Here is a 19,753-nt window from a genome sequence, read left to right as displayed (position 1 = left end):
TTCCGTGAAAACTTGTCACCAATCTAGAAGAACAATGAGCAGAAACCGGACACGTGCTTTGAGTCTTCACACACAAAACTAAAAGGCAGTCCACAAAAAAACCCAGAGAATACAGTGGACTTTGCAAAATCAAAGATATCTACTGTGGGAAAGACCTCATGACAAAAGCAAAAGACAGGTCATACATCGCCAGACGAATGAGTGGAAACACAAAGCTTATCAAGGATGTGTCTCCAAACAGACAAAGAACACCAACACAACAAGCCTGTGAAAACTAGGGAAAGGTCTGAAGGGACACCAGACTGAGGAAGACACACACAGAGGATCCCGGATGATGTCCAGCACTGAGGGCCTGAAGAAACAACAGTCTAGTTGCACCCCCTCAGGCCTGTGTGACCGTGGATGAGGCCTCTGTTTCCCGGTGGCTCTGAGAGATGGACAGGGAGGAAGGGGAAGAGAAGTCACCTGCATTTCTAATACTCACAGCAAAGTCTTCCAACGAGAAGGGAATTATCACCCCCACTGACAATGCCATTCACTGAAGTGATATCCACGAGTCCATCTAACCCAGAAGGGAAGGATGGACCTGTTCTCACAAAACGGCGAGAGATGGAAGAAGGAAGATCAAGCCCACACCAATCACTGGAGAGAGAAGCTGTGCTCAGGGCTTGAAAAATTCCTATTGGTAAAATGATGTCACAGCCCCACAAGGCAATCCACAGCTTCGATGCTATTCCTCCCAAAATGCCAATGCATTTTCGCACCGAACAAAGAATTGCAAAAGGGGTTACGGAAACAGAAAAGAGCCTAAATTGTCAATACAATCCGACGAAAAGGCCCCGATACGGACATCCAAGGTTGTGTGAAAGGAAATTAGACGACCAAACTAGGATCCTCAGGAGAGTATCGGAGAAGGCAATGGCGACCCACTCCAGTACTCTTGCCTGGAAAATGCCCTGGACGGAGGAGCCTGGTAGGCTGCAGGCCATGGGGTCGCGCAGAGTCTGACACGACTGAAGTGACTTAGCAGCAGCAGCAGCAGCGGCAGGACAGTATGCTATTGGGAATACAACAACACACACAGATCCAGATCGATGGAATAAAGTTGAGGGTCCAGAAACAAACCCCAGCATCCATCGTCAACTCATCTCTGACACAGAAGGGGAGATTATCCAAATGGGAACAAGAAAGCCTCTTCAATCAATGTCCATGGGAAACCCAGACAGCTACATCTGAAGAACGCTATTGGTTTGGATCTCAGACCACCTCAATATTGGGGAAAAACCTCACCCTAAAGACTGATGTCATGAGATAGCTAGAAAGAAGCGTAGGTCAAAGGCTCCTTAACATCAGAGTCTCCTTGCCATTTGCTGGGCGGAGGTAGAAATGGGTCTCTTCAATTAAGGGAAAGAGGTACACGAAGTACACCAATGGGTTTCCATCCAATGGAACCTCTTCACAACAGAGAAGCTAAGCATTCACAAATGCAAAAGATAGGAAACGGAACACGAGAGACTCCTTCCAAGTGGTGTATCTGAGAAGGGGTTCATATGGAAAGAGACGAAGAATGCACAGCACTCAGATTCCAAGAAACACCACCACCACCCTTGACCCTTCCCCTATGACCAACTCCGACCTGAAGCCTTTCTCTCCCTCTAACCTATCCCTAAAACATAACCCTCATCTAATCATATACATGTGGAATTCCTAGCATCCATCCATTCACACACGAGAGAGAAAGAGGAAGACACAGAGGGAATTGAGAACGGAAAAGAGAGGGACACAGCCAGAGAGAGACACGGAACCAAAGAGAGGAAAGGAGTCGATGGTCCAGACTTTTCCTCAATCTGTCTCGAAGGTAGAAGCAATGACAGCGCCCATCCACCCCAGAAGGGGGAAAAGGACGGAAGGTTTGCAGAGGAAAAGACAAGAACGCAGGGAGCCATTAGAAGCTCAGCCACCCGCAGAAGCCGAGCTGGGACACTTGAACAGAATCTCAATGGAAACAGGACCAGAAAGTTGGCTACTCTTTTCTACAAGAGAGGGAGACCTTCGAGTCTTCCTTTCGGTCCTCCAACTTGGATGCGGGGTCTCAAAACAGTCAGGAGGGGGAGTGCCTTTTCCTGGGTACCACGGCACATCCAGGCCTCGTTCTGCCCCATTCTGTGCTATGTCAGCCCTGGATGGAATCTTTCTTTCTGAAGTCTCAGCGCACGAGCTCCACGTGATATCGGCCCCAGGTGGAAAGGCATGGAGCTGCTCGTAGGCCGACAGACCTAGGAAGCAGATGGGAGAATGACCCCCACTCTGCAGATGGAGAGACTGGGGAAACCCTGAGGGGCATATGCTTGTCCAGGGCCACACCACTTATGAGAAGAAGGAGCCTGGTCTGAGAGCAGCAGGGCCCTCGGAGCTCAGGCCCTGGCTGCACCCAGGCCTCCCCAGGGCTGTGGGCTGGGCTGTGTGGGCGTCTCTGTGCCTGCACATGGCCTAAGGGGGGTGGTCGAGCAGTCAGAAACCCAGAGATTCCCTTGGGAAGTTTTGGGGAAGGGACCTCAGCACGAACCCCAGGCGATGATGTCACCTGCCGGCAACAGAACCCAACAGAACCCGCAACCCGGGTATCCAGGCCTCCAGAGCGGAGAGGAGCCCCCAGCCAGATCACTTGCTGCCAGGATGTTCTGCTGTTTGCCCATGCCCAGAGGCCGGGGCCTCAGGAGAGCTCACAGGCAGTGTGCGTGGGCACCCTGTCGACGTTGGCTCAGGACACCCCCGAGAGGCCTCTGGCCGTTTGCCCGGAGAAACAGAAAGGTAACACGGGGAGCCCCAGGCCGGGCCAGGCCACCTCGCCCATGCCACCCGGAAACACCGGGTCCTTTGCCTGTGTGTGTGGATGCGGGTTTCTCGGGGTGTGTCTCCCTCAAGGAAGCCCAGGCGGATGTGGGGTCAGAAGCCTGCGGACAAGTTGTGTCCACACCCCAGGGGAGAGCAGGCTGGGCCCGATGGGGAGTGTGCGGGCAGCGGCGGCCGCCCAGGCTGACCTCACACCCACAGGTGGGTCTCTTTCCTCCCGGGTGGGGATCTGAGCAGACACACGTCTCTGACCCTTCTGGGAAGAGAAGTTCGAGCAGGCAGAAGCAGCGGTTCCACTGGCCAGGCCCAGCTTGGAAAACTCCCAGCATGGCTGGCTGACGGTCACTGTCGTTGCAGAGCTTCCCACGTGATGAGGCCGAGGACGGGGACACCCCATCCACCTCCCGGAGGGAGGGGTCGGAGCACCACCCCCCCGCCCGTGAGGCCCAGTGCAGGCTCCAGGTGAGCGTGCCCACGGAGGCATCAGCCCCACCGGGGGAGAAGAGGAGGCGGGGAAGGCCTGCTGCAGAGACACCGCCTAGGATACACCCGCCGGCCCAGTCTGAGGCTGCCACGGAGCTCAGCACACCCGGCTCCGACCCAGAGTCCCGAGAACCCCGGCCTCTGAGGCAGCAGGAGGACCTGGAGCCCAGCACGCCAGAGCACAGAGGTGAGGACGCTGGGGCTGCTGCACGGGAGTGTGTGGGGACGGGGTGCTGAGCTACACAGGGACGAGTCCCCGAAAGCTGCTGCTGGGCCTGCAGCAAGCACTGGCCTCACACCCCCCGCCCCCCGTCTTGCACACTTCAGTCCCAAAAGACATCCGACGCTGGGTATTCTTTGGGAATCTCTTGGAAGCTTTCTGTCCCGGGATACGCACATGCCAAGGCTGGCCTGTGGGCAAACTTTGCTTCTCCCCCAGCTCTAGCACTGACCTCCAACTGGAACCAGGCTCCACTTCCCAGACCTGTCCCTACAGAGGTGGTGGCTCCAGGTGCAGGACCCAGGGATCCACCGAGGGCAGATGGAGAACCGAGACTTGCCCTCGCAGAGACACCAGGCCAGCTGGGTACTGGCCAGCACACTGGGCAGATCGGATCTCCGTGCCTGCAGGACCCCCAGCCCCAGGCACTGATGTCCCACCCCCTCAGCCAGAACCTCCACCTCCACGTGCACCTGTACCTGCTCGGGCTCTGGCAGGACAACCCGAGGCAGAGGAGGAGTCACCGCCTCGGCAGGGAGAGCCTGCCCTGGCTCCCGCGCAACACCCAGACGCCCACGATGACTCACCCACCCCTGCAGGGAGAACGAGCCCCCGCTCTGGACAGACACCCAGAGCCCTTGCCGGAAACACCACGTCCAGGGGAGCGGTCGGCTCTGCAGCCTCCATCCCTGTCTGCTCACCGTGGACGCCGGCAACTCGGTCTGCCCCCAGGGGACATGGAGTTCCTTTCCCCTGAACTGCTTTGCATTTGGTTTGTTTCCACCTTTCTGGTGATGTTTTCTTTTTTGTATGGTTTCCTGTATTTTTGTTGGTTAAGTTGGGATTCGTAAACTTTCTCATCATTGTTGCAATTTGGGAACACTGTTGTGTAACTCTGGTGATACTGTGTTACCATCACCACTTGGTAGTTTCAGACCCGTTTGATCTTTATGCCCCACCCCCCAACAAAGCCTGGATTCAAGGCAAGCACGCCCTGTTCATCCCTTCCCCCGATCCTGAACACAATTTCATCTTTTCTTTGTGCATTCCTTCCTATATTCTTGGTGTCCCCAATCAATGACTCTCCGTGAAATGACTGAAGCAGTGTTTTTCGGACTCTCCACCTACTGTAAGACTCCATTGGAGAGTTCTCATTTTTATGTCATTTGAACTAGCCTTTGATATCTGAAAGGACGGTGTACGTCCTTTCAAGATACCATGTGCCAAACGAAGCCCTTTTGGCCACTGCCATCATTATCTCCAGGCAGGCATTGCTGTTTCAAGGGTGACATCTCAGCCAGAAGGCAGAGGCTGAGCTCGTCTTGTTGCACCAGCTCCCAAAAGAAGCCAAGAAAGGGAGCTGGAACAACAAACCACCCCAACGCCCAGGAAAGCGTTCTTCATGACAGAAGGCTAGAAAATGACCCAACATCCTTGTGGCCCAGAACCCCTCTAGAAAATCACTGTTCCATAAAAAAGAGAAACACATGGGAAGTTCCAAGGAGAGGCAATGCCCATGGCCAGTGTACTTTAGAGACGGCCTGAGCGCTCCGGGGAAGACACGCACCGACGGAACCCCTTGGGAAACAGCAGGGATTCTCCTCACCGTCGTAAGGGTTTCCTCTGGGGACAACCTGCCCTGGGCACCACATGAGGGAGCAGACCGGCTTCTCTTCCTCTGCCCCCACACCATTCACTCATGAAGGCAGCTCAGGTGTTCTCATGCCCTGCCTGCCTGCCTGCCTGGCTCATCCGTGAGCTGTGACCACCTCCAGGGCAGGACTCCACCTTCTCCTCTCTGTGTACCGTGCATCTGCACACAGTGGGCTTTCAGAACCTTAGACTTGAGCCATTCCCACTCAAGCCAGAACCCTCCCCAGGAAGGAAAACAGCTGTGGAGTCATTTTGGCCCCAGCACTGGTTCCGAAACCCTGGCGGCTCCTACAGCCTCTACGGCGTGAAGAGGGAGGTCCCTTTTGACAGAGCTTTCCGGCTCTCAGATCTAAGCTGTTGTTTCACTGTCAGCTGTGTCTCTTCCGTTGCAGCCAGGTGGGCCACGCTGCTCCAAAGGAGCTCACAAGCTGAGTTTCAAGGGAGGACAGGGATGGCTACAACGTGCTGCAAACTGAGTGAGGGTCCCCACAATCCTCAGCAAAGGTCTGTGGTGTGCAAGTGGGGAGTAGAGGGCCCCCAAGTTCCAAAGGAAGGGAGGTACTCGGGAGCTAAAGCCCTTGGCTGCTGTGGTAGCAGCTGCAGATGGCAGCTCGTCCACAGTGCACTTCAAATGAGGTCATATGAGCGGGACTCTGGAAATGGCTCCGAAATCGAGAGAAAGGGGTCAGGGTATGTGGGAAGCCGGCGGGGGTGGGGGGTGGATGAAGGAAGGTGTCCCTCCTCTCTCCAGTGCAATTTGGTTTGGTGAGTCTCAAAGCTACCAGATGGCACTTCCCAAGTCAGGCCCCCACAGGACTCAGGGTGGGCTGCGTGCCTCGGCCCCTGCCACAGGGACAAGCCACACCAGTGGCCTCCCTGAGCTCCAATGGCCGGATCTGGGGGTTCTGTCTGGGTGCACACCTCCTTGCTGTGGCCAAGTTCCCCCCTTCTCTGAGCACCAGCTTCATCCTCTCGAATGAGGACATCGAATGCTACCTTGGCACGTTACTCTCTTCATCCTGTGAAGACTCATTAGGCTTATCCTACAATTACTAGCTGGCCCGAAGAGATATCTCCTGAATCCAGATTAAGCTGGAGTCTCCCAGGCTCATCTGGCATGTCTTCCCTGAAGTCTGCCAAAACCCACACCATTGCATTTCCAGGGACTCCCCTTAGCCAGCTGGGCAGAAAACCCAGCATGCTTCAAACAAGCTGACAGACAAGCGGGAGAGGACTCACGGGCAGAAGGTTTCCCTCAGGTCTCGGGTGGAGCTCTGGGACCACAGCAGCAACGGGCCATCCCAGCCCCTGGGCTCAGCAGCGCCCTCATTCTCAGGCCGGCGGCTCTGCCCTGAGGGGAGCGGGAAGGTCACCAACTGCCGCAGGCGGACCTCACGCCCCTCCCACTGCTGGAGCCTGACCTCCCCCGGCCCCACCCCTTCCCCTACCCCAGCAGGACGACAGCTCGTCTTCCCCTGGCTTCCAACGTCAGGCCCGGCCCTGGGCCCCGATTGGGCACTGCCCCAGCCCGGAGCCAATCACAGTGGCCAGGGAGGTGGAACGCACCGATTGGCCAGGGCCAGGTCATGTGACCATACTCCCCAGGAAACTCAAATATTACCAAGGTTCCCTAAGAAACCAATGAACAAAATTATCCAGTAAAGGCAAACCGTACTTTTTAATGAGGCCAATGTCACAGAAAAAAAAAAAAAAAAAAGCTTCACCATGAACTGCTCAAGGAAGCTAGTAAATAAACTTTCAGAAAAGTTTAGTAGTTTTTTTTTTTTTTTTTTAATAGGGTGACGGAGAGCTATACCTTTCCCGTCTATGTGAATTTAGGTTTAAACTAGATTTCCCTTGGCTGTTATATAAGACAAAAAAACCCACATCACCCCCTTTCACTCACCCCCACCCCCCAAAAGTGTTTTAATGTATTGAATTTTTCTGTCCTCAGTTGTGTCTGATTCACGGCAACCCACGAACTCTACACAGCCAGGCTCTTCCGTCCATGGAATTCAGGGCAATTTTTTCTGTCCCAGTCAATGCCCACCCTGGGTGATCCAAAGGCAAGGGCTCAGAGGCCCCTGAGAGACTAACTCCTTTCAGCTGAGCACAGAGCTGGCTCCTCACTGGGATGCCTGTGGCCTGGGGCTCCCAGAGGGGAGAGCAGCACTCGCCCCACCGTGTGGTCACTGCTGGAAGTGCAGGCTGCTCCTCACTCCCCCTTGACAGTGTCCCTGACGGCAGAACAGTGTGAATCGAATCAAGGTGGTAATGCAAACTCCAATGCAACCAAACTCCCCACAAGGTCTCCAAAACCACTCAGGAACAGGGAATTGGAAACTGCAGGGGATGACATGAATGGAGATGGAGACTTGACACCTTACACCGAGTTCACTTCCACTTATCCCTAGACAAACTTTCCGTGAAAACTTGTCACCAATCTAGAAGAACAATGAGCAGAAACCGGACACGTGCTTTGAGTCTTCACACACAAAACTAAAAGGCAGTCCACAAAAAAACCCAGAGAATACAGTGGACTTGGCAAAATCAAAGATATCTACTGTGGGAAAGACCTCATGACAAAAGCAAAAGACAGGTCATACATCGCCAGACGAATGAGTGGAAACACAAAGCTTATCAAGGATGTGTCTCCAAACAGACAAAGAACACCAACACAACAAGCCTGTGAAAACTAGGGAAAGGTCTGAAGGGACACCAGACTGAGGAAGACACACACAGAGGATCCCGGATGATGTCCAGCACTGAGGGCCTGAAGAAACAACAGTCTAGTTGCACCCCCTCAGGCCTGTGTGACCGTGGATGAGGCCTCTGTTTCCCGGTGGCTCTGAGAGATGGACAGGGAGGAAGGGGAAGAGAAGTCACTTGCATTTCTAATACTCACAGCAAAGTCTTCCAACGAGAAGGGAATTATCACCCCCACTGACAATGCCATTCACTGAAGTGATATCCACGAGTCCATCTAACCCAGAAGGGAAGGATGGACCTGTTCTCACAAAACGGCGAGAGATGGAAGAAGGAAGATCAAGCCCACACCAATCACTGGAGAGAGAAGCTGTGCTCAGGGCTTGAAAAATTCCTATTGGTAAAATGATGTCACAGCCCCACAAGGCAATCCACAGCTTCGATGCTATTCCTCCCAAAATGCCAATGCATTTTCGCACCGAACAAAGAATTGCAAAAGGGGTTACGGAAACAGAAAAGAGCCTAAATTGTCAATACAATCCGACGAAAAGGCCCCGATACGGACATCCAAGGTTGTGTGAAAGGAAATTAGACGACCAAACTAGGATCCTCAGGAGAGTATCGGAGAAGGCAATGGCGACCCACTCCAGTACTCTTGCCTGGAAAATGCCCTGGACGGAGGAGCCTGGTAGGCTGCAGGCCATGGGGTCGCGCAGAGTCTGACACGACTGAAGTGACTTAGCAGCAGCAGCAGCAGCGGCAGGACAGTATGCTATTGGGAATACAACAACACACACAGATCCAGATCGATGGAATAAAGTTGAGGGTCCAGAAACAAACCCCAGCATCCATCGTCAACTCATCTCTGACACAGAAGGGGAGATTATCCAAATGGGAACAAGAAAGCCTCTTCAATCAATGTCCATGGGAAACCCAGACAGCTACATCTGAAGAACGCTATTGGTTTGGATCTCAGACCACCTCAATATTGGGGAAAAACCTCACCCTAAAGACTGATGTCATGAGATAGCTAGAAAGAAGCGTAGGTCAAAGGCTCCTTAACATCAGAGTCTCCTTGCCATTTGCTGGGCGGAGGTAGAAATGGGTCTCTTCAATTAAGGGAAAGAGGTACACGAAGTACACCAATGGGTTTCCATCCAATGGAACCTCTTCACAACAGAGAAGCTAAGCATTCACAAATGCAAAAGATAGGAAACGGAACACGAGAGACTCCTTCCAAGTGGTGTATCTGAGAAGGGGTTCATATGGAAAGAGACGAAGAATGCACAGCACTCAGATTCCAAGAAACACCACCACCACCCTTGACCCTTCCCCTATGACCAACTCCGACCTGAAGCCTTTCTCTCCCTCTAACCTATCCCTAAAACATAACCCTCATCTAATCATATACATGTGGAATTCCTAGCATCCATCCATTCACACACGAGAGAGAAAGAGGAAGACACAGAGGGAATTGAGAACGGAAAAGAGAGGGACACAGCCAGAGAGAGACACGGAACCAAAGAGAGGAAAGGAGTCGATGGTCCAGACTTTTCCTCAATCTGTCTCGAAGGTAGAAGCAATGACAGCGCCCATCCACCCCAGAAGGGGGAAAAGGACGGAAGGTTTGCAGAGGAAAAGACAAGAACGCAGGGAGCCATTAGAAGCTCAGCCACCCGCAGAAGCCGAGCTGGGACACTTGAACAGAATCTCAATGGAAACAGGACCAGAAAGTTGGCTACTCTTTTCTACAAGAGAGGGAGACCTTCGAGTCTTCCTTTCGGTCCTCCAACTTGGATGCGGGGTCTCAAAACAGTCAGGAGGGGGAGTGCCTTTTCCTGGGTACCACGGCACATCCAGGCCTCGTTCTGCCCCATTCTGTGCTATGTCAGCCCTGGATGGAATCTTTCTTTCTGAAGTCTCAGCGCACGAGCTCCACGTGATATCGGCCCCAGGTGGAAAGGCATGGAGCTGCTCGTAGGCCGACAGACCTAGGAAGCAGATGGGAGAATGACCCCCACTCTGCAGATGGAGAGACTGGGGAAACCCTGAGGGGCATATGCTTGTCCAGGGCCACACCACTTATGAGAAGAAGGAGCCTGGTCTGAGAGCAGCAGGGCCCTCGGAGCTCAGGCCCTGGCTGCACCCAGGCCTCCCCAGGGCTGTGGGCTGGGCTGTGTGGGCGTCTCTGTGCCTGCACATGGCCTAAGGGGGGTGGTCGAGCAGTCAGAAACCCAGAGATTCCCTTGGGAAGTTTTGGGGAAGGGACCTCAGCACGAACCCCAGGCGATGATGTCACCTGCCGGCAACAGAACCCAACAGAACCCGCAACCCGGGTATCCAGGCCTCCAGAGCGGAGAGGAGCCCCCAGCCAGATCACTTGCTGCCAGGATGTTCTGCTGTTTGCCCATGCCCAGAGGCCGGGGCCTCAGGAGAGCTCACAGGCAGTGTGCGTGGGCACCCTGTCGACGTTGGCTCAGGACACCCCCGAGAGGCCTCTGGCCGTTTGCCCGGAGAAACAGAAAGGTAACACGGGGAGCCCCAGGCCAGGCCAGGCCACCTCGCCCATGCCACCCGGAAACACCGGGTCCTTTGCCTGTGTGTGTGGATGCGGGTTTCTCGGGGTGTGTCTCCCTCAAGGAAGCCCAGGCGGATGTGGGGTCAGAAGCCTGCGGACAAGTTGTGTCCACACCCCAGGGGAGAGCAGGCTGGGCCCGATGGGGAGTGTGCGGGCAGCGGCGGCCGCCCAGGCTGACCTCACACCCACAGGTGGGTCTCTTTCCTCCCGGGTGGGGATCTGAGCAGACACACGTCTCTGACCCTTCTGGGAAGAGAAGTTCGAGCAGGCAGAAGCAGCGGTTCCACTGGCCAGGCCCAGCTTGGAAAACTCCCAGCATGGCTGGCTGACGGTCACTGTCGTTGCAGAGCTTCCCACGTGATGAGGCCGAGGACGGGGACACCCCATCCACCTCCCGGAGGGAGGGGTCGGAGCACCACCCCCCCGCCCGTGAGGCCCAGTGCAGGCTCCAGGTGAGCGTGCCCACGGAGGCATCAGCCCCACCGGGGGAGAAGAGGAGGCGGGGAAGGCCTGCTGCAGAGACACCGCCTAGGATACACCCGCCGGCCCAGTCTGAGGCTGCCACGGAGCTCAGCACACCCGGCTCCGACCCAGAGTCCCGAGAACCCCGGCCTCTGAGGCAGCAGGAGGACCTGGAGCCCAGCACGCCAGAGCACAGAGGTGAGGACGCTGGGGCTGCTGCACGGGAGTGTGTGGGGACGGGGTGCTGAGCTACACAGGGACGAGTCCCCGAAAGCTGCTGCTGGGCCTGCAGCAAGCACTGGCCTCACACCCCCCGCCCCCCGTCTTGCACACTTCAGTCCCAAAAGACATCCGACGCTGGGTATTCTTTGGGAATCTCTTGGAAGCTTTCTGTCCCGGGATACGCACATGCCAAGGCTGGCCTGTGGGCAAACTTTGCTTCTCCCCCAGCTCTAGCACTGACCTCCAACTGGAACCAGGCTCCACTTCCCAGACCTGTCCCTACAGAGGTGGTGGCTCCAGGTGCAGGACCCAGGGATCCACCGAGGGCAGATGGAGAACCGAGACTTGCCCTCGCAGAGACACCAGGCCAGCTGGGTACTGGCCAGCACACTGGGCAGATCGGATCTCCGTGCCTGCAGGACCCCCAGCCCCAGGCACTGATGTCCCACCCCCTCAGCCAGAACCTCCACCTCCACGTGCACCTGTACCTGCTCGGGCTCTGGCAGGACAACCCGAGGCAGAGGAGGAGTCACCGCCTCGGCAGGGAGAGCCTGCCCTGGCTCCCGCGCAACACCCAGACGCCCACGATGACTCACCCACCCCTGCAGGGAGAACGAGCCCCCGCTCTGGACAGACACCCAGAGCCCTTGCCGGAAACACCACGTCCAGGGGAGCGGTCGGCTCTGCAGCCTCCATCCCTGTCTGCTCACCGTGGACGCCGGCAACTCGGTCTGCCCCCAGGGGACATGGAGTTCCTTTCCCCTGAACTGCTTTGCATTTGGTTTGTTTCCACCTTTCTGGTGATGTTTTCTTTTTTGTATGGTTTCCTGTATTTTTGTTGGTTAAGTTGGGATTCGTAAACTTTCTCATCATTGTTGCAATTTGGGAACACTGTTGTGTAACTCTGGTGATACTGTGTTACCATCACCACTTGGTAGTTTCAGACCCGTTTGATCTTTATGCCCCACCCCCCAACAAAGCCTGGATTCAAGGCAAGCACGCCCTGTTCATCCCTTCCCCCGATCCTGAACACAATTTCATCTTTTCTTTGTGCATTCCTTCCTATATTCTTGGTGTCCCCAATCAATGACTCTCCGTGAAATGACTGAAGCAGTGTTTTTCGGACTCTCCACCTACTGTAAGACTCCATTGGAGAGTTCTCATTTTTATGTCATTTGAACTAGCCTTTGATATCTGAAAGGACGGTGTACGTCCTTTCAAGATACCATGTGCCAAACGAAGCCCTTTTGGCCACTGCCATCATTATCTCCAGGCAGGCATTGCTGTTTCAAGGGTGACATCTCAGCCAGAAGGCAGAGGCTGAGCTCGTCTTGTTGCACCAGCTCCCAAAAGAAGCCAAGAAAGGGAGCTGGAACAACAAACCACCCCAACGCCCAGGAAAGCGTTCTTCATGACAGAAGGCTAGAAAATGACCCAACATCCTTGTGGCCCAGAACCCCTCTAGAAAATCACTGTTCCATAAAAAAGAGAAACACATGGGAAGTTCCAAGGAGAGGCAATGCCCATGGCCAGTGTACTTTAGAGACGGCCTGAGCGCTCCGGGGAAGACACGCACCGACGGAACCCCTTGGGAAACAGCAGGGATTCTCCTCACCGTCGTAAGGGTTTCCTCTGGGGACAACCTGCCCTGGGCACCACATGAGGGAGCAGACCGGCTTCTCTTCCTCTGCCCCCACACCATTCACTCATGAAGGCAGCTCAGGTGTTCTCATGCCCTGCCTGCCTGCCTGCCTGGCTCATCCGTGAGCTGTGACCACCTCCAGGGCAGGACTCCACCTTCTCCTCTCTGTGTACCGTGCATCTGCACACACTGGGCTTTCAGAACCTTAGACTTGAGCCATTCCCACTCAAGCCAGAACCCTCCCCAGGAAGGAAAACAGCTGTGGAGTCATTTTGGCCCCAGCACTGGTTCCGAAACCCTGGCGGCTCCTACAGCCTCTACGGCGTGAAGAGGGAGGTCCCTTTTGACAGAGCTTTCCGGCTCTCAGATCTAAGCTGTTGTTTCACTGTCAGCTGTGTCTCTTCCGTTGCAGCCAGGTGGGCCACGCTGCTCCAAAGGAGCTCACAAGCTGAGTTTCAAGGGAGGACAGGGATGGCTACAACGTGCTGCAAACTGAGTGAGGGTCCCCACAATCCTCAGCAAAGGTCTGTGGTGTGCAAGTGGGGAGTAGAGGGCCCCCAAGTTCCAAAGGAAGGGAGGTACTCGGGAGCTAAAGCCCTTGGCTGCTGTGGTAGCAGCTGCAGATGGCAGCTCGTCCACAGTGCACTTCAAATGAGGTCATATGAGCGGGACTCTGGAAATGGCTCCGAAATCGAGAGAAAGGGGTCAGGGTATGTGGGAAGCCGGCGGGGGTGGGGGTGGATGAAGGAAGGTGTCCCTCCTCTCTCCAGTGCAATTTGGTTTGGTGAGTCTCAAAGCTACCAGATGGCACTTCCCAAGTCAGGCCCCCACAGGAATCAGGGTGGGCTGCGTGCCTCGGCCCCTGCCACAGGGACAAGCCACACCAGTGGCCTCCCTGAGCTCCAATGGCCGGATCTGGGGGTTCTGTCTGGGTGCACACCTCCTTGCTGTGGCCAAGTTCCCCCCTTCTCTGAGCACCAGCTTCATCCTCTCGAATGAGGACATCGAATGCTACCTTGGCACGTTACTCTCTTCATCCTGTGAAGACTCATTAGGCTTATCCTACAATTACTAGCTGGCCCGAAGAGATATCTCCTGAATCCAGATTAAGCTGGAGTCTCCCAGGCTCATCTGGCATGTCTTCCCTGAAGTCTGCCAAAACCCACACCATTGCATTTCCAGGGACTCCCCTTAGCCAGCTGGGCAGAAAACCCAGCATGCTTCAAACAAGCTGACAGACAAGCGGGAGAGGACTCACGGGCAGAAGGTTTCCCTCAGGTCTCGGGTGGAGCTCTGGGACCACAGCAGCAACGGGCCATCCCAGCCCCTGGGCTCAGCAGCGCCCTCATTCTCAGGCCGGCGGCTCTGCCCTGAGGGGAGCGGGAAGGTCACCAACTGCCGCAGGCGGACCTCACGCCCCTCCCACTGCTGGAGCCTGACCTCCCCCGGCCCCACCCCTTCCCCTACCCCAGCAGGACGACAGCTCGTCTTCCCCTGGCTTCCAACGTCAGGCCCGGCCCTGGGCCCCGATTGGGCACTGCCCCAGCCCGGAGCCAATCACAGTGGCCAGGGAGGTGGAACGCACCGATTGGCCAGGGCCAGGTCATGTGACCATACTCCCCAGGAAACTCAAATATTACCAAGGTTCCCTAAGAAACCAATGAACAAAATTATCCAGTAAAGGCAAACCGTACTTTTTAATGAGGCCAATGTCACAGAAAAAAAAAAAAAAAAAAGCTTCACCATGAACTGCTCAAGGAAGCTAGTAAATAAACTTTCAGAAAAGTTTAGTAGTTTTTTTTTTTTTTTAATAGGGTGACGGAGAGCTATACCTTTCCCGTCTATGTGAATTTAGGTTTAAACTAGATTTCCCTTGGCTGTTATATAAGACAAAAAAACCCACATCACCCCCTTTCACTCACCCCCACCCCCCAAAAGTGTTTTAATGTATTGAATTTTTCTGTCCTCAGTTGTGTCTGATTCACGGCAACCCACGAACTCTACACAGCCAGGCTCTTCCGTCCATGGAATTCAGGGCAATTTTTTCTGTCCCAGTCAATGCCCACCCTGGGTGATCCAAAGGCAAGGGCTCAGAGGCCCCTGAGAGACTAACTCCTTTCAGCTGAGCACAGAGCTGGCTCCTCACTGGGATGCCTGTGGCCTGGGGCTCCCAGAGGGGAGAGCAGCACTCGCCCCACCGTGTGGTCACTGCTGGAAGTGCAGGCTGCTCCTCACTCCCCCTTGACAGTGTCCCTGACGGCAGAACAGTGTGAATCGAATCAAGGTGGTAATGCAAACTCCAATGCAACCAAACTCCCCACAAGGTCTCCAAAACCACTCAGGAACAGGGAATTGGAAACTGCAGGGGATGACATGAATGGAGATGGAGACTTGACACCTTACACCGAGTTCACTTCCACTTATCCCTAGACAAACTTTCCGTGAAAACTTGTCACCAATCTAGAAGAACAATGAGCAGAAACCGGACACGTGCTTTGAGTCTTCACACACAAAACTAAAAGGCAGTCCACAAAAAAACCCAGAGAATACAGTGGACTTTGCAAAATCAAAGATATCTACTGTGGGAAAGACCTCATGACAAAAGCAAAAGACAGGTCATACATCGCCAGACGAATGAGTGGAAACACAAAGCTTATCAAGGATGTGTCTCCAAACAGACAAAGAACACCAACACAACAAGCCTGTGAAAACTAGGGAAAGGTCTGAAGGGACACCAGACTGAGGAAGACACACACAGAGGATCCCGGATGATGTCCAGCACTGAGGGCCTGAAGAAACAACAGTCTAGTTGCACCCCCTCAGGCCTGTGTGACCGTGGATGAGGCCTCTGTTTCCCGGTGGCTCTGAGAGATGGACAGGGAGGAAGGGGAAGAGAAGTCACTTGCATTTCTAATACTCACAGCAAAGTCTTCCAACGAGAAGGGAATTATCACCCCCACTGACAATGCCATGCACTGAAGTGATATCCACGAGTCCATCTAACCCAGAAGGGAAGGATGCACCTGTTCTCACAAAACGGCGAGAGATGGAAGAAGGAAGATCAAGCCCACACCAATCACTGGAGAGAGAAGCTGTGCTCAGGGCTTGAAAGAATTCCTATTGGTAAAATGATGTCACAGCCCCACAAGGCAATCCACAGCTTCGATGCTATTCCTCCCAAAATGCCAATGCATTTTCGCACCGAACAAAGAATTGCAAAAGGGGTTACGGAAACAGAAAAGAGCCTAAATTGTCAATACAATCCGACGAAAAGGCCCCGATACGGACATCCAAGGTTGTGTGAAAGGAAATTAGACGACCAAACTAGGATCCTCAGGAGAGTATCGGAGAAGGCAATGGCGACCCACTCCAGTACTCTTGCCTGGAAAATGCCCTGGACGGAGGAGCCTGGTAGGCTGCAGGCCATGGGGTCGCGCAGAGTCTGACACGACTGAAGTGACTTAGCAGCAGCAGCAGCAGCGGCAGGACAGTATGCTATTGGGAATACAACAACACACACAGATCCAGATCGATGGAATAAAGTTGAGGGTCCAGAAACAAACCCCAGCATCCATCGTCAACTCATCTCTGACACAGAAGGGGAGATTATCCAAATGGGAACAAGAAAGCCTCTTCAATCAATGTCCATGGGAAACCCAGACAGCTACATCTGAAGAACGCTATTGGTTTGGATCTCAGACCACCTCAATATTGGGGAAAAACCTCACCCTAAAGACTGATGTCATGAGATAGCTAGAAAGAAGCGTAGGTCAAAGGCTCCTTAACATCAGAGTCTCCTTGCCATTTGCTGGGCGGAGGTAGAAATGGGTCTCTTCAATTAAGGGAAAGAGGTACACGAAGTACACCAATGGGTTTCCATCCAATGGAACCTCTTCACAACAGAGAAGCTAAGCATTCACAAATGCAAAAGATAGGAAACGGAACACGAGAGACTCCTTCCAAGTGGTGTATCTGAGAAGGGGTTCATATGGAAAGAGACGAAGAATGCACAGCACTCAGATTCCAAGAAACACCACCACCACCCTTGACCCTTCCCCTATGACCAACTCCGACCTGAAGCCTTTCTCTCCCTCTAACCTATCCCTAAAACATAACCCTCATCTAATCATATACATGTGGAATTCCTAGCATCCATCCATTCACACACGAGAGAGAAAGAGGAAGACACAGAGGGAATTGAGAACGGAAAAGAGAGGGACACAGCCAGAGAGAGACACGGAACCAAAGAGAGGAAAGGAGTCGATGGTCCAGACTTTTCCTCAATCTGTCTCGAAGGTAGAAGCAATGACAGCGCCCATCCACCCCAGAAGGGGGAAAAGGACGGAAGGTTTGCAGAGGAAAAGACAAGAACGCAGGGAGCCATTAGAAGCTCAGCCACCCGCAGAAGCCGAGCTGGGACACTTGAACAGAATCTCAATGGAAACAGGACCAGAAAGTTGGCTACTCTTTTCTACAAGAGAGGGAGACCTTCGAGTCTTCCTTTCGGTCCTCCAACTTGGATGCGGGGTCTCAAAACAGTCAGGAGGGGGAGTGCCTTTTCCTGGGTACCACGGCACATCCAGGCCTCGTTCTGCCCCATTCTGTGCTATGTCAGCCCTGGATGGAATCTTTCTTTCTGAAGTCTCAGCGCACGAGCTCCACGTGATATCGGCCCCAGGTGGAAAGGCATGGAGCTGCTCGTAGGCCGACAGACCTAGGAAGCAGATGGGAGAATGACCCCCACTCTGCAGATGGAGAGACTGGGGAAACCCTGAGGGGCATATGCTTGTCCAGGGCCACACCACTTATGAGAAGAAGGAGCCTGGTCTGAGAGCAGCAGGGCCCTCGGAGCTCAGGCCCTGGCTGCACCCAGGCCTCCCCAGGGCTGTGGGCTGGGCTGTGTGGGCGTCTCTGTGCCTGCACATGGCCTAAGGGGGGTGGTCGAGCAGTCAGAAACCCAGAGATTCCCTTGGGAAGTTTTGGGGAAGGGACCTCAGCACGAACCCCAGGCGATGATGTCACCTGCCGGCAACAGAACCCAACAGAACCCGCAACCCGGGTATCCAGGCCTCCAGAGCGGAGAGGAGCCCCCAGCCAGATCACTTGCTGCCAGGATGTTCTGCTGTTTGCCCATGCCCAGAGGCCGGGGCCTCAGGAGAGCTCACAGGCAGTGTGCGTGGGCACCCTGTCGACGTTGGCTCAGGACACCCCCGAGAGGCCTCTGGCCGTTTGCCCGGAGAAACAGAAAGGTAACACGGGGAGCCCCAGGCCGGGCCAGGCCACCTCGCCCATGCCACCCGGAAACACCGGGTCCTTTGCCTGTGTGTGTGGATGCGGGTTTCTCGGGGTGTGTCTCCCTCAAGGAAGCCCAGGCGGATGTGGGGTCAGAAGCCTGCGGACAAGTTGTGTCCACACCCCAGGGGAGAGCAGGCTGGGCCCGATGGGGAGTGTGCGGGCAGCGGCGGCCGCCCAGGCTGACCTCACACCCACAGGTGGGTCTCTTTCCTCCCGGGTGGGGATCTGAGCAGACACACGTCTCTGACCCTTCTGGGAAGAGAAGTTCGAGCAGGCAGAAGCAGCGGTTCCACTGGCCAGGCCCAGCTTGGAAAACTCCCAGCATGGCTGGCTGACGGTCACTGTCGTTGCAGAGCTTCCCACGTGATGAGGCCGAGGACGGGGACACCCCATCCACCTCCCGGAGGGAGGGGTCGGAGCACCACCCCCCCGCCCGTGAGGCCCAGTGCAGGCTCCAGGTGAGCGTGCCCACGGAGGCATCAGCCCCACCGGGGGAGAAGAGGAGGCGGGGAAGGCCTGCTGCAGAGACACCGCCTAGGATACACCCGCCGGCCCAGTCTGAGGCTGCCACGGAGCTCAGCACACCCGGCTCCGACCCAGAGTCCCGAGAACCCCGGCCTCTGAGGCAGCAGGAGGACCTGGAGCCCAGCACGCCAGAGCACAGAGGTGAGGACGCTGGGGCTGCTGCACGGGAGTGTGTGGGGACGGGGTGCTGAGCTACACAGGGACGAGTCCCCGAAAGCTGCTGCTGGGCCTGCAGCAAGCACTGGCCTCACACCCCCCGCCCCCCGTCTTGCACACTTCAGTCCCAAAAGACATCCGACGCTGGGTATTCTTTGGGAATCTCTTGGAAGCTTTCTGTCCCGGGATACGCACATGCCAAGGCTGGCCTGTGGGCAAACTTTGCTTCTCCCCCAGCTCTAGCACTGACCTCCAACTGGAACCAGGCTCCACTTCCCAGACCTGTCCCTACAGAGGTGGTGGCTCCAGGTGCAGGACCCAGGGATCCACCGAGGGCAGATGGAGAACCGAGACTTGCCCTCGCAGAGACACCAGGCCAGCTGGGTACTGGCCAGCACACTGGGCAGATCGGATCTCCGTGCCTGCAGGACCCCCAGCCCCAGGCACTGATGTCCCACCCCCTCAGCCAGAACCTCCACCTCCACGTGCACCTGTACCTGCTCGGGCTCTGGCAGGACAACCCGAGGCAGAGGAGGAGTCACCGCCTCGGCAGGGAGAGCCTGCCCTGGCTCCCGCGCAACACCCAGACGCCCACGATGACTCACCCACCCCTGCAGGGAGAACGAGCCCCCGCTCTGGACAGACACCCAGAGCCCTTGCCGGAAACACCACGTCCAGGGGAGCGGTCGGCTCTGCAGCCTCCATCCCTGTCTGCTCACCGTGGACGCCGGCAACTCAGTCTGCCCCCAGGGGACATGGAGTTCCTTTCCCCTGAACGGCTTTGCATTTGGTTTGTTTCCACCTTTCTGGTGATGTTTTCTTTTTTGTATGGTTTCCTGTATTTTTGTTGGTTAAGTTGGGATTCGTAAACTTTCTCATCATTGTTGCAATTTGGGAACACTGTTGTGTAACTCTGGTGATACTGTGTTACCATCACCACTTGGTAGTTTCAGACCCG

At 55.2% G+C, this 19,753-nt stretch overlaps 2 protein-coding genes and 1 long non-coding RNA gene across 3 annotated transcripts in view; 2 read left to right on the top strand and 1 right to left on the bottom strand.

Annotated features, from left to right (window-relative positions):
- Positions 1–2,641: 2,641 nt before the first annotated feature.
- Positions 2,642–6,554, top strand: LOC145534043 (uncharacterized). Its single transcript, XM_081561411.1, has 3 exons — positions 2,642–2,811; positions 3,211–3,523; positions 3,776–6,554. Exons 1-3 carry the CDS (start codon positions 2,677–2,679, stop codon positions 4,405–4,407), a joined length of 1,080 nt encoding a protein of 359 aa, XP_081417537.1. The 5' UTR covers positions 2,642–2,676; the 3' UTR covers positions 4,408–6,554.
- A 15-nt stretch (positions 6,555–6,569) lies between these two features.
- Positions 6,570–14,166, top strand: LOC145533858 (uncharacterized). The gene is made up of 3 exons (XM_081561202.1): positions 6,570–10,441; positions 10,841–11,153; positions 11,406–14,166. The coding sequence occupies exons 1-3, from the start codon at positions 10,205–10,207 to the stop codon at positions 12,035–12,037; spliced, it is 1,182 nt and encodes a 393-aa protein (XP_081417328.1). The 5' UTR covers positions 6,570–10,204; the 3' UTR covers positions 12,038–14,166.
- LOC145534175 (uncharacterized) overlaps positions 11,984–19,753 on the bottom strand; it is a 40,366-nt gene continuing 32,596 nt past the window's right edge. The window contains exon 6 of the long non-coding RNA XR_014074310.1: positions 11,984–14,189. This is a non-coding gene — a long non-coding RNA (uncharacterized LOC145534175). The remainder of the gene's footprint in view (positions 14,190–19,753) is intronic.

The sequence above is a fragment of the Giraffa tippelskirchi genome, chromosome 14 (assembly GCF_054371585.1).
Source record: "Giraffa tippelskirchi isolate mGirTip1 chromosome 14, T2T-mGirTip1v1.2.pri, whole genome shotgun sequence".
Taxonomy (NCBI): domain Eukaryota; kingdom Metazoa; phylum Chordata; class Mammalia; order Artiodactyla; family Giraffidae; genus Giraffa; species Giraffa tippelskirchi.
Note: the sequence above shows the minus strand (reverse complement) of the source record. Positions and strands in the feature narration are given on the sequence as shown.